The sequence below is a fragment of the Prenolepis imparis genome, unplaced genomic scaffold (assembly GCF_030444845.1).
Source record: "Prenolepis imparis isolate NDT839.2.m4 unplaced genomic scaffold, iyPreImpa1.0 SCAF_11, whole genome shotgun sequence".
In the NCBI taxonomy this organism is placed as follows: Eukaryota; Metazoa; Arthropoda; class Insecta; order Hymenoptera; family Formicidae; genus Prenolepis; species Prenolepis imparis.
In genome coordinates, this window is record NW_028141169.1 from 13,991,544 (window position 1) to 14,006,918 (window position 15,375).

At 27.8% G+C, this 15,375-nt stretch overlaps 1 protein-coding gene across 7 annotated transcripts in view; it reads right to left on the reverse strand.

Moving 5' to 3' along the window:
- The window catches only part of LOC145942469 (octopamine receptor beta-2R), a 118,334-nt gene that overhangs the window by 15,699 nt on the left and 87,260 nt on the right, over positions 1 to 15,375 (reverse strand). For 5 of the 7 annotated variants that reach the window (XM_083049216.1, XM_083049221.1, XM_083049220.1 and 2 more), the window contains one exon: positions 598 to 1,922. In XM_083049216.1, the coding sequence (XP_082905342.1) occupies positions 598 to 1,592 (995 nt within the window). In that variant the 5' untranslated portion in view covers positions 1,593 to 1,922. Of the gene's footprint in view, positions 1 to 597; positions 1,923 to 3,011; positions 3,323 to 15,375 lie in introns of all 7 variants that reach the window. The other 2 variants (XM_083049215.1, XM_083049217.1) reach the window with 1 other exon arrangement.

A 15,375-nucleotide genomic window follows, 5' to 3' on the forward strand; every position in this document is an offset into this window, starting at 1 on the left:
CAATAGCTCTGAAATTATTTTTACACAATCCCTCCATTTTGATCATATCTACTATCTTTCGCGGCGGTTAACCCATTTTGATCTCATTAAAGTGATTTAATATTATTATGCAATAATTATTAAATGTTACTACTAAAAACTACAAAATACAATTTAATTTAAGCAGAAAGTATCTCTTGACATTTTTCTTTGCGGAACACTAATATTCCAAAATTAAAAAATTGTGTAACTCATGGAAAAATGGTAACTCATAGAAACATGGAAAAATCAAGAAAACTCGTAACTAATACATATGAGTTTAGATGTTTCTCGATAATTCTTACGGTAACTTTTGTCAAAAAAATATAAATTTCTATTTAAAAATTGATAATTCGTAAATTTTTCTAAAGTGGCGCCATCTAAACAAATTGATATCATTGTTTTGTGTCTCTTTTAAAGTAAAAAAAGAATGTTTTTCAACTATCTTTGTTTTCCCAATATTTTTACATAGGATAGTCCATTGTTCATAATAATTCATAATAGAAAGGACTAAAAAGGAAGGGAGGATTAATTTAACACATAAAAAGTTATTACCAATAAACACTTGGATTCACGTACCAAAGGAAAAATGGCAGCCAACAGAGAATGAAGGTACCCATAATAATACTTAGCGTTCTTGCCGCTTTATGTTCTCTCTTCATTTTCATCATGTGTTTATCTTTCGTGGGTGTGTGCAAATGTTCGGTGTTAATCTCGTTCAGCGTTAAGGTTTTCGATGATCCGCCGCTATTCAATTCTCCGTTTAAATTATTAAGATCCTTGCTTGGTCTATGACTGAGCAACATAGCATTGCCCATTCTGCTATGCATCTGCTTCTCCTGCTTGTTAGCCTCTTTGAATATAGCAAAGTATGTGACCATCATGATGGTGCAGGGTATCCAGAAGGATATACTCGAGGAAAGTATGGCGTATATTCTGTTGACCTTGAATTCGCACAGTTCCGGATGCTTGTGCCTATGCACATTGTTCTCTTCCGTAGTGTACCAACCGTAGAAGATTGGCACAAAAGAGATGATGGCTGGCGCCAGCCAGCAAGCGAGCAACATAAATGCCACCACTTTTTTCGTCATGTTAATGGGATATTTAAGCGGCTTCACGATCGCGTAATATCGATCCACCGAGATACACATCAGATGAAGTATCGAACTAGTGCTGAAGTATACATCCAGGGAGTTCCAAACATCGCACATGAAGTAGCCAAAGAGCCACCTGCCAGTTATCTGGACGCTGGCGTTGAAGGTCATCGCGAACATTGCCACAAGCATGTCCGCCAATGCTAGCGAGACCACGAAGTAGTTTGTTATGATCCGTAGTTTTCTGTGTCGCATCACGGACACCATCACGAGGAGGTTACCGAACAGGGCCGTGGTGATGATCGAACCGAGGATGCAGACCTTCATGATGACTGTTGGCACGTCCGGCCAGTTGATCTCCACTGCGTCTACCTCGGTGTTATTGGCGTAGAGATTTTCCTCGGTCGAAGTAACATCCAGCATCGATGTCATATCGAACGAAGTGATCTCCGTTGGGTTGAATGTCGTTTTTGCGGTCATTCTCGCTCAATGACGGTCTTCCCTGCCGTCACCGAGCGTCGACCACTCGTTGATCTTTCTTCAACCAGAAGGTAATTTTAGGATTAGTGGTTTTAGGTTTTAGGTGACGGAAGTCCCAATCAATCGACGCGCAAGGCAGACATTCATTTTTGATTCGAGGAAAAGAATGTTCCAGTCTTACACATTTGTCTTTCTTAGCCTTATTTGTCAATTTGTAATTGGCTTTACGAGATTCATGAAATTAGTTTAGAAGAGGCGCCTCGTAAAAAAGCTTTGGCTATAGCTTCTGGTACAATCTTATTTTGCTGTTGCGCATGCACTCTTCTATATCTGCAAATGAAAAAAGAAAACATTTTATATAAAAGAAAATCAAAAAAGGGATTCTTTTTAATCTACGAGAAATATTGTGATGCAAGCGGGTAGATGAGTAGATGTAATTCAGTTATTCAGAAAAGCACTTTTTTCTTTATTAAAGTGTACCAGCTGCAAGGTAACTTTAATTTAAACGTGACAAAAAAAATCATAAAAAACAAAATTATATAGCAGTAAACATGAAAACACTTTTAAAAAAATATTTGAGAAATATTTCATTATACATAATATTTCATTATCAAATATTTTTAATACTACGATATATGTAAAATTATTGAGAAGTTTTCTTTCAACGTTATATTTAATATTATATTAATATTATTGAGTTGTGTTTGTCCGATTTAATTACTGTACATAAAATCTTTATTAATTAAAATGTCGAAATCTTTATGAAATCAAATTTCATAATTTTCTATTTATATGATAAAAATAAAACAGAAATTAGTATATATTATAATTTGACGAGTTTACGTAGTTAATGAGTTTCTAAATTGTGTTTTGTTATGGATTTAGTGTTTTATATATAAAGTAATTAATTCGTTTATATACTTGATAAATTAAATATGTGAAAATTGATGAATAATTTGGATTTTTTTCTATTGGATTGGGGGGATCTTAGAAATATCATTATTAGATCTTTCAAATATTGTTTAAGAAATTTTCATAAGAACTTTATATTTAAATCTATTTAGCTTTTGTATAATGTATTTTTATGTAAGAAAGAATTTAGCACACTTACAATTAGTATTGTAACATAATATTACTTTAAACAGAAGATAAATTTAAAAGAATATGAAATATAGACAGAAAAAAATAAATTTTAAAAATTATAACATTTTCATATTTTTATATAATTAATTATTAAGTATTATTAAAATTATTAAAAATTTACATGTGTAAAATTTGTTAAAATTTAAAACAAAATGTGAATATCATGAAAATCTTTTTAGTGCTGCAGTTTTTCTTTCGTCAAATATGGTATAAATCAATTTAAATTATCTAAAATGCAACAAATTTATGTGATTATATGATCATTTGACATATAACCGTTTCGACTTTGTTATAATTTCTTCGAGGGTACGGCAGTTTTCCATTCGTTTCTACTCAAAATGAGGACACGTCGGAAGAGAGCTGGCAATCTTCAATGGAATGTCCTCTTTTTTCCCTCCTTCTGCCCACTATTCCTCTTTGTCACTCTGTTTCTCTCCTCCATGTCCTTCTGTCTCTTTCTCTGTACAGTAATCATATATAGCGACAGTGCTGTGTCAAGTGCACTCTCGTCAAGACCGTGTAATTTATGATCCACTATTTTTGCAGTACATTTGGGTCAATTAGTCTGACGGTAGCATTGGTCAGCCCTGCAGAAGACAGCGGAAGAAAAACTTGTTATTTGCGAGAAGATATTATTTTTATTCTTCCACGAGCGCGTGCCGACTTCAAAATCAATATAGAGGAAAATATGCTAAATCATATCGTTCGGTAAATCGTACCTCCACTGTATTTCTTAAACAGAGTTAAAATACTTTAAGATGTTAACGCTGTTGTATCGCAGCTAGTTTCGCTCAAATGCCGCAATGTTTGTTTCCTTCTCAAACGATGCGTTGATGAGTGGCGTTCATAAATTTATTTTGTGTGATTTTCATGTAATATTCGGCACCCCGGGCCTAAGCCATCAGATTGAGAAAGATAAATAATTAAACTTATTATTAAAGCATTTCTTCATCTTATTTGATCCTGTATATGAAAGCGTTGAAAAATCGGTAAAATGTTTTAATTTTTAAGGTTTAAGATTTTTTAAATTTACTTTGACTAAACAATGAAAGTTCGGTAAAACGTACCACTAATTTTTTCCTATATCATACTGGTACGATTAAAATTTATTTTTTTACTTAGGCATTACTTTTTTTTCTCTATATTTACATACATGGACAACTGAACAAAATATCTTTATAATTATATTGAGATAATACTTATTTATATTTTTGTGTGATACAAAAAGTATTTTGTTAAATTTTTGAAGAGAATTATGATTATAAATATGACATTCTATATGTTCTGTTGCAGATTGAGAACTTTTGTAGAAAATGAAACTTTATTTTTGTTACAATTTTTTAATTTTATTGTTAGAGGCACGATTTAAAAACTCATAGGTTTATTACAATTTAGCAAATCGGTATTGTAAATCATACCACATACTACTTAAAAAAAATTTTAATTTACGATATGAAACAATAATAAATTGTGTTAATGTTTAGCGTATATCGTTGACAAAGAACTATAGTTCCAAATAAATAAAAAAATTTTTAATTTATTCTTTGATAGTTTTATTGCAATTTTAATATTTACCTGTAGAGTACGATTTAACATACTTTTCCCTAAATCATATGAGAAGAAGATATGCTATACATTTTTGATAAAATTTTGCTTTATTAACAACACACACAAGTAGAATAAATAGCTTTATACGAAATTAAAGATTTAAATATGAATATTTCGTTAAACCGACATAAATTTCATTCTGTCACATATTTTTTTCTGCAGAGAATGAGAGAGAGAGAGAGAGAGAGAGAGAGAGAGAGAGAGAGAGAGAGAGAGAGAGAGAGAGAGAGAGAGAGAGAGAGAGAGAGAAAATTTTTAATAAAATATATAATTATTTTAATATATTTAATATATTATATAACTTATAAGTATACCGAAAATTTATTTAGTTGTAGATAATTATTAAATATAATTTCTACATTATTTAATATTTGTCACAGCAAATCTTACAAGAAATAAAATATAATGAAACATATTTGTCACTATGAAATAAAATCTAATTTTACATGATTAAAGATGTAATCCTACTTAATTCTTATTTTAAGTTTAAAGTGTCAAAAAATCCGTGAATATCGCTATATGTATAGTAGAAAAAGGGGAATTTCGGTTTTCCCTCTTGCAATCTAATTGGATTCCCTCTTCTTATAATATGTGACAAATTTCAACTCGTTTTGATTTGATCAGTCAGTAGTTTAGTTACGTAAAGATCGGTTGTGTAAAAATCCATTTTTTTAAAAATTTGTTGTAAATATGGATCATGTGAACTACGTTAATATATATAAAAAATTATTATATATGCTTATTCGTATTCGTCATATTTGGCACCGTGCGACTTCTGTTGGCTCTTTCCCAAAGTAAAAATAATAATGAAAGAGAGGGAAGCGTTAGTCAATTCCAAAGATCGAAGCAGCCACGAAAGCGCAATTAGAGACACTTACGAAAAAAGACTTTTAATATTATTTTAGAAAGTGGCCGAAACGTTGGAATAAATGAGTGGAAAACGGGGGAGAATATTTTGAGAAGAACTAATTGCAGTTTGTAATTTTTATTTTAATACATTTATTTTTATTCAGATATTCTGTACTTTTTGATCACACCTCGTATATGTAACTATATAATAATTATACAAGGTGTCCCATTTTAACTTTCGAGTTGAATTCTTGAAAACCAAGGCTTTTATCGAAAAATGTTTTATACAAAAGTTGTAGGATTTCGAGGGAGACATTTTGTCGTAAAAATAGTCTTATTCCAGGTGGAGGCGTTTTCGAAATTTCGAGATCATCATTACTTTTTTAAACGGAACCACTATAATTTTCTTACATAAATCGATTCCTCGTATATATGGTAATATATGGTAAAAAATTGTTAGAGTTGAATAGTCGAAAAGTGAATGGTATACGATATTTTATGCTTCATTTTCTGACCAGTGATGAGTAAGATATATTTAAAATAAATCTCGATACAGATACACGTGAAAAAATGTATCTAGACACAGATACAAATTAAAATGTATATAGATACAAATACTCAGATATTTTAAAAATATCTCAGATACATATCAGATACTTTTAAATTAAATTTTATCATAATAATGATAAATATGCACAAAATATACTGAATAAATCTATTATTTATTAATATTTTTTGTTTACGATTTTATTAGTCTTAACTCATCAAAAATGTCTCAAAGATATCGTCACACACACTGAAACTATTTCTCTGTGATTTTAAATTAAACTAAAATTTGATCACCAATGCTAAATAATCGGTATTCCGGTATTCAACCGGTATTTTAATGACGATATATAATTGTGTTAAACTTTAAACTTAAAAACAAATGTTTCATATGAGGAAAACGTGTGATATATTGACGCAATATATTTTTGCTTGTCTAACAAATAGAGAATGTCGATAGCATTGTCAGCTGTTTCTTACGAGGTCTTCATCTTTTAAAAATTTAAAGAATTGATCAATTTAAAGAAATATGTGAAAATGTATCTAAAAATGTATCTGAGGAAAGCAATTCAGATACTATATGTTTTGTATCTAGATACAGATACAGATTTTAATTCGAATATATCTCAGATACAGACTCAGATATGCAAAATGTATCTAGATATTATATCTAGGTAGGTATCTAGATACTACCCAACACTGATTCTGACACATTTTGACAAAAAATATGAAATATCTCGTAATATACTCACTTTTCGATAATCTTTAATAATTTTCTGCATGGAGTAATGAGATAAATCAATTGGTGCAAAAAAAACATAGTTATTTAAAAAAAAAATGTGCAGTGCACATTGCAAATTACAAATTTTTTTAATCACAAGACTATATTTTTCTTACATTAATTGATTTACCTCAGTCTACACAAAACATTATTAGAGTAAGATTAAAAAATGAATATATACAAGATATTTCATATTTTTTGTCAAAATGTGTCAGAATAAAGCATAAAATATCTCGTAAATCATTCATTCTCGACTATTTAATTCTAACAATTTTTTACGCCATATATTATGATGAATCGATTTATATAAGAAAATTATAGTGATTCCGTTTAAAAAAGTAATGATGACTTCAAAATCTCGAAAATGCCTCCACCTGGAATAAGACTATGTTTACAACAAAATGTCCTCTCGAAATCCTACAACTTTTGTATAAAACATTTTTCGATGCAAGCCTTGGTTTTTAAGAAATTTTAACCCAAAAGTTAGAATGGGACACCCTGTATATATTAATTATATAATAAACTGTATAATATCTTTTTAATAATATTGGATTTATAATCACAATTAAAAAATTCTTATAAGTACTTAAAGAACAAAAAAAAAACGCATAATATCTGTTTAAAAAAATCGAAAATGAAGGATAAAAGATGTTAAAATTGATTTTGTGCAAAATTGCGTTTTGTCATCATATTTTGGAGTTTTATTTTGTAACTTTAATTTTACAAACTAAATTTATTTTACTGAGATATTTAATTTATCGCAAAAAATTAATTGTTTGATAAAAAATCTATTAATTTAAAATAAATTTTAAAAATATTGTATTTGTATGCATTTTATGTGCGTATGTATGATTTTCTCTCTCTTTTATTTATATTTTTAATTAAATATTATTTAATTAAATATATATTTAATTAAATATGTTGTATACATGTAATACAAAAAAATAAATCAATATTTTGATTATCGGAGCGACTCTCAATAACCTTGATTTTGACATATATTGTTAAATCATGATTCTAAATAATTTCAAAAGGAATTTTGGCCATCTCTTAAATTAGTTATTAAATATCTTAAATTATTAACAAATAAAAGTTTATGCAAAACGAGGTTCAAACTCTCGTAAACTTTTGTAAACTAAAAATAAAAAAGTCAATATTAAATCCAGTTTATATGAATATTACTATTTGGACTTTCTACATATACATACTTATAGACATATTTTTATATAAAATGTTTAAAAATATCAGAAAATAAAAAGTAAATGAGCGGAACAAGGGTTTTACATGAGTCTGCAATTTCTCGCACATAACAAAATCTATCTTACATACATTGAAGGTAAAAAGTAAATGTGTAAGTGGGAAAGGACCAACATCTCTCTTCTGCCTAATTTTAGATTAGGTTGTAATAATGTTAAAACTGGGTTGAATGGATTAGAAAGTTGTATGTGGGTTGGAGATGCAGAGAATCTTTTACACTTTTTTACGTAATTTGCATTTTATAAACCATTATTTTGTCAAGTAAGTACATAATATGGCATAAATCTATGTGAAATTAATAATTTCGTTTCAGATTGAAAGAGCGATGGATCTCGCTTTGTATGGATAGTTGTAAATCCATATGAAACTGTATAATTACAGATCTCATTTTTCAGTTTACTATTTGCTAAAGAATTTTCAAACATTTAAACTTCTATTTGTTAAAACTTTTAATAAATAATTAAATTTGTTATGACTTTTAATAATATAACTTTTAATAATGAGAGCAACGGGCTAAAACAATTGCAATATCTTACCAAATCTTTTCTAATTTACAATAAAAAATTTTTTGATTAAAATTAATAAATTATATTAAAAAATAATGCTGTTTATTAAATTTAAGTAGATTTACTTTTTCATTAATGTTTATTTCAAATATAGGTGCATGCAGTACATTTTGTCGTTTGAGATATTTCCGTTGCTTTTAATCATACGAGTTTTCATATAATATATACATATATTACACATTTTTGTATATAAGAGTTATTTTTTTGCTTAAAAGATCCAATAAAATTAGATTAAAAATGTTTATATGATCAAATTGTAATTTTGTAAATATATCAGAGTTATATTGTTTAATAAATTTTATAATATATATCAGAATTATATTTAATAAAGTTTCTTATTATTTAATAAATTTTAATTAAAGATGTTTTATGTACATTTAATTTAAGATGTTTTATGTACATTGGTACAAAACTATTAACTCAATTAGATATTAATTTGCTTTTAGATATTAATTTGCTCTTTTTTTAGAGATAAAGATATTTAAAAAATAAAATGCTATCTTTCATGATATATCCATAAAAAATATATGTATATACATATATATACGAAAAATAATGTTACATATATGATATGTATATGTATACATATGTAATGATACATATGTATATGCCATAGACTTTTATACATATATTATACTAGACCGCTAACATATAAGGCTCATATGGTGAAATGTGATGCAAGAACAGCCATATTTAATTAGACAGTATTCGATATGCCGCGTCTCTCTTGATGATAGCAAATGTGCATCTTAAAGTAAAAATAAAATAGTGAAAAATATCAAGTACATATATAAAATATAGTGTACATAAAATACAGTGCACATAAAATATAGTGCATATAAAAATAAGAAATATGCCAATGACTCTTGTAGCATATTTGGGGTTGTTCAATCTATTCTATGATATGAATATCCTTGCATCACCTTTAATAATAAGTAATCTAGTATAACATAAAAGTACAATATATAATAGAAGTTTGCTATATATACTTTTACGTTCGGAGACTACCATATTCTTTTCTTTTTTTCATACATGCTAAACTTCGATATTTTTATATATAGCCAATGAAAGGGATGAGCAATGATAAAAGATATATGCGAAAGTAATCCTCGGGAACAGAGAGATTCAGACAACAGTGTCACAATTGGATATTCAGTCTTTTCAGTCTTATCACCGTACCTATACACTTCTGAATATTCAATCTTCTTCGATTTAACTTAAAAACATATAGCTTATATAAAATATTCTTTCTCGTCATATAATTATGTTATTAATTATAAATTAGTGTCTCAATGTTTCCAAAAAGAAAAATCATCGGAACAGACAAATGAAATTTGTGGCACGTGCTTGGTGAATTCAGCTATTTAATTTTAACTAATCGTTAGACGCATACTTCGGCAATGAAATTTACACATATTTAATTCTAATCGTAATTTAACACATGCGCGTGGCGTCTTTTACACTGATCGTCTTTAATCCTGAATTTATATTTTAAGTTTGGCCATTTAACCCGGAAACATCCTGTATATATATATATATATATATATATATATATATCTTATAAATTATTCAGTTTTCGGTAATCTTATCTTAATACTTTTATGGATAGAAAATCGAGACCAATCAATTGGTGTAAAGAAAACGCATAATTATTAAAAAAAAATATGTTGCAAATTAGATATTTTTTCTTAAAAACAACGATGTGTTTTCTTTACACCAATCGATTCCTCTCATTATTTTGTGCATAAAAGTATTAAGATAAGATTACCGAAAACTGAATAATTTATAAGATATTTTGTATTTTATGTCAAAATACTGCATCTTTCAAGCTTCATAACTCGAAAAATACTTAATGGAAGAACATTTTATTATAGTGTTTTGGAAAGCTCTCGAGGTATAAGCTACAAGAATATGCAATGAAAAATAGGGGGTTCCATTTAAGAAATTGAAGGTGACCTTCACGTGACCTTCAAACGACTATCCAAGGTCAAATCTTTACCACTATCTTATGTTCCCCTTGAAGTCATACTCAACTTTTGTTTGAAATATTTTTCGATTTAACGCAGTGTTTCTGAGATATTTGAATGGATCCTTTAAAATAGGACACCCTGTGTATATGTATATACTTGTTTTTAATAAAAACATGATATAGATATACATAAATTGTCAAAAGATTTAAGCAAGTCATTTTATAAGACCGATTGATTTACATATTTTTACATGATTTTATTGTCCATAAAATGGATGTCACAAAAAGAATGCGTAAATGACGAAAATAGCCGTGATATTAAGAATTAAAATGAGGATTTTGTTATTGCATTCACGTGCTCCATATAACCATGAGATTAAAATTAATGAAAGAATCACAGGAATTTGTCAGTATGATAAAACTTTAACTTAACTTAATTTCCGTTTTTTAATTTTAGCGTAAGAACCTGTTATTCGCGCAAAATAAAGAATCTCAAGAAAAGATTGAGGTTAAATAGAAAAAATTAAGATAAACGAGTGAAATTAAAAAAGTTTGTATATATTCTGCTTTAATCTGCTTGTTAAATGGTACAAAAATATATGTATAAAATTACACATAAACATTGTTATACGATTCGCTTTGTTATCATGCATACACACGTTCAGACTTCAAATGGAAATATATGTTATTTTATTTTTAACAAATAATAAACCCAAGAATATAAAAATACGACAGTAAATACTGTACAGTATTACTATACAAAGTGTAAAAAATGCAAAAAAAAAAAAAATATATAAATTGTCAAAAAACGCATAAAATTGGTCATGATGGATTGAAATGCATGTAAAGTGCGGAAAATGCTAAAAATAAAACGTATAAAATGCCAAAGAACTCATGAAAAAAATTCTAGTTTGAAATTTACAATTCGTTTAAAAATAGACTATGATTACTGACAATAGAATATTACGTAACTGTATGATAGTTTATATATAATTGTAAATACGAAAAATAAACATATATTATTGTTACAAAAGTTATTGGACGCAATTTAGAAATATAGAGTATCGCAATAATAAATGGTGAGATATTAATGAAAAACAACAGGAAATATGTATAATGTATATGCATAAAGAAATCAATATTTACTTGAATACTAATGTGCCATTTCTCTCTCTCTCTCTCTCTTTTTATCTCTCTCCTTCTTTCTTTCTCTTTCTCTTTCTCTTTCTCTTTCTTTCTCATATACATGTAGGTGTCTATATTTTCCCATTCTTGCTTTTATATGCAAATTTTATATGCAAATATAGCGGTAAGGAGAAGTAACACAAGATTATGTAAACAAAATAAAAGATAATCATATAATTTTCACTAATTTTATTTATGTAATAAAAAAATTTAATGCAGATAAATGCCTTATTCAAAGCCTTTAAAAAAGTCGACAAATATTGTTGCATTTGCTGTTCGGCTGAGGTATATTCATTTTTAATGCCATTTTATTAATTTACAAACATAAAAGTTGTATTAAGAATAAAGGCTCCTTCTATATTAAATATAAATTAAGTATTACATAGGCTATAGGAGCACGTACGCGGATTTCGGTGCGTTGATTCCAACGAAAATTAAGTTTTCGTTTTCATAATTGTGCACGGGGCACGAATATTGCTTGGTACACTGCCAAGACTTTTTTCGGAATAATCTCTACTAGAGATTTTTAATTCCGATTATCCCCTCTGACCCCCTGATAAAAGTTATATATTTTTTTAAATATCTTTAGAGGGTGACATGTGGCCTCGTGTAGAAGTCGCGGACTGACAGGCGAAAGGTCTCAGCTTCGAAACCAGTTCGATCCTAAATACCCCATATGACTCTTGGCAACAGGAGGTTTTTGGAAAAAGATTGTAAAAAGAAGAAAGTTAAGGGCGAATTTCACCAACGTCGGTTAACTTTAATCTCCGGTAATTAAATTATATGTTTGTCTCTTTTTAATGAATGTATCTGAAAAGAGACAAAGATCTAGTTTAACCGAGGTTGGTGAAACTAGCCCTAAGAGGAAGAAAAAAAGATGAAGGAGACAGGGATAATAAAGAAGAAATAAGGAGGAAAGAGGAAGAAGGAAAAGAAGAAGAGAGGCGATTGGAAGAAAAATGTAGCTTTGGAAAAAGAGGAGAAGGGAGGAAGGAAAAGAAGAGTTATAATTGTAATATATTGTAAAGGTTTGGGAACGCTCCTCTCTATCAAAAGCGTCTTGTAAATCTCTAGGGGACACAATAACAGATATATTATTGTTATTAGTATCTTTAGGAAAATTTTACGTATTTGAAATATACGAATCTATGAAAAGGATTGGAAGGATGCATATTGCAGCCATACAGAAAATCGTATCACGTAACGATGCTGGGTATGTAAATCGCACGCAATTGTCTGCTGAATATAAGTAGAATTCTCAAGGCTGGTCAAGGACAGACACCCCCTGGAATTCGAAAGATCAATGATAAGTCGGTCTCGTGCCTCGCCGTTCTATTCGTAATGAGAATTTCTCGCATTTTCGAGAGCAATGTGTATCGTGTCTTCGCAGTTGCGTAAATCATCAAATGTGTCATCACGAAATTAATAAATTGGATAATTGTCGTCTGTCACAGAACATCACAAAAACTAGAATCTTTTACTCTATCGGCGATAATATTCTCGATTAAATTTCTAATAGAATCCAAATGCAAATCTTAATAAATTGAGTGCTTAATAAATTGTTTAAAGGTTCAAGTAGAAATGTTTGTGTCTCAACTTTTCGAGTAGTATTTATATATAGTTGGAACAAGACTAATATAATAATAATGAATTTTTGATTAATATAACCCAAATATTGTCTATTTGAATTCAAATAAAATTGGAATTTGTATACTTTAAAAATGTATTTGAAGAAAATATATTATATTATAAAAAAGTTTATTTTACATGAACAATATTTTTTATAATAATATAAAAAAAGCGACAATCAAGAAATATCATAGTTTGCAATCATAAGAAAAAAATAAAAGAGAGAGAAAAAAGAGATGAAAAAAAGAAAGAACGAAGAAAAAAATAGCATAATATAATATGCATATAGCAAATTAATAGCTGACACGTTAATTCTCATCATTATATCTTAAATTAAAAAGTAGTTAAAACAATAATTAAAATCACTATGATTTTAATATTTTGAAATATTTCGATCAAATTAAAATAAAATTAAAAAGTTTAATATTATAAAAAAATTATATAACTTAAAAAATTTATAATATATGTTAATAATCTAATTTATCTTGAGATATACAATATTATTAATTAATCTTTTTTCGAGAATTTTTCATTTAAGTAGTATACAAAAATTCAACTCATTAATTATCATGTTTCAGTTTATTAAAATTGTTATATTTTATTACATCTTGTGGACTTCACAAGTAGACGGATCAATAAATATTCAAACTCAATATTAAGCTCAATTGACTTAAGAATTTTAAACAAAGGACAGCCTCTCGAATGAAATCGCTACTAAGTATCAAAGCACTAACTTATTATTAGAAATATGCTTATGGACCACAACGGAAACGAGCGATAACTTGACATCACATGTGCTCGTTTGATAGACCATTCTTACACGATATCTGCTTTTCAATAAACTCGAGTGGGTATTAAAAAAATTAAATGTACAGAAAATATAGAAACATAAAAAATATGCGAATGACTTAGCTACCCAACTTATATATTCTGTCCAATTAGATATGGCCTTTGCAACTTTTAGTACCGCTGTTTAGCAATTTAGTATATATAGGATGCTTGATAATAATAATCGCCTCCCACTTCTCGTATGCAGATAGAGAGAGTTAAACCGAGTAGAAAAGTCTTCTACCGTTTTACGATCTTCGCAATAATGAAAGAGAAATTAATTTAAAAAGATCGGCCAATCCGCGCTCGGGAAGAAAAGATAGCCCAATATTTTGCAGTTGCTAGGCACGCGAAGTGATTGGGACCAATGATTATATGTATTGCACCTGGCAACCGCTTATACGCGCGCGGATTGGTCGATGTTTTTAAATTTATTTTCTCATTAATTATTGCAAAAATCACAAAATAGTAGAAGACTTTTTTATTTGGTTTTATCTACTCTACTTACATACAAGAGGGGCGATTATTATCAGACACCCTGTATAGAAGTCTGTAGCACTAATAATTTAGTTTGCATAATCATATACCGCTAATTTTTAAGAATAATTTCTTAGATTATTATATATATTAAAAGATATTTAAATATATCTCAAAATATGAGTGTAAACAATTTTAAGATTTTTAAGAGAAAACCGTAATTTTCAATGTTAGTTGTTCAATGTTATACTGAAAAGTTCAATCTTATTGCAATTGTTTCATAGCATAGTTTAATTATGGAGTTTCATTTTAAATAGGCACCTTTCCAATGATTAAAATGTTTCAAACATTTTTATCACTGATTCTCATATGGATAACAATAGTATGATTAAGAATTGTAAAATCAATGAATTCGTAATAACTAAATTAATAAATAATAAATAAATTAATCAATTAATAATTCGTAATAATAATTATTAATAATTAATAATAATTATATTGTAATAACGATTGATTCAAGGTAATTAAATAAATCACAAAATAAATTATATTTTATTTGTAAAATCTCAAGATCTAATATTCACTATATATTTTTATATAGAAATTAAATTTTCTCGAATAAAAATAAATGGATTTCTCATTTATCCACTCAATTTTATGTGTTTAATATTCTGAATTTTTTATTAGAATTATATCAAAAATTAAACTGACAAAAGAGAGAATATAAATATAAATTATTAAATAAATATTAAATAAATATAAATATTTTATAAATATTAAATTTTATATATGTTAGTAGTCGCTTATTTAAACTTTATATGCATTCATGGTAGAAACTTGAATACAAGATAGTTTTATCGTATTTTATCGCGTAGCGATAAATAGAAAAACGTAGTTGTACTCAAAAGTATATTCTCTGATAACATACGAAATATTTATAATGTA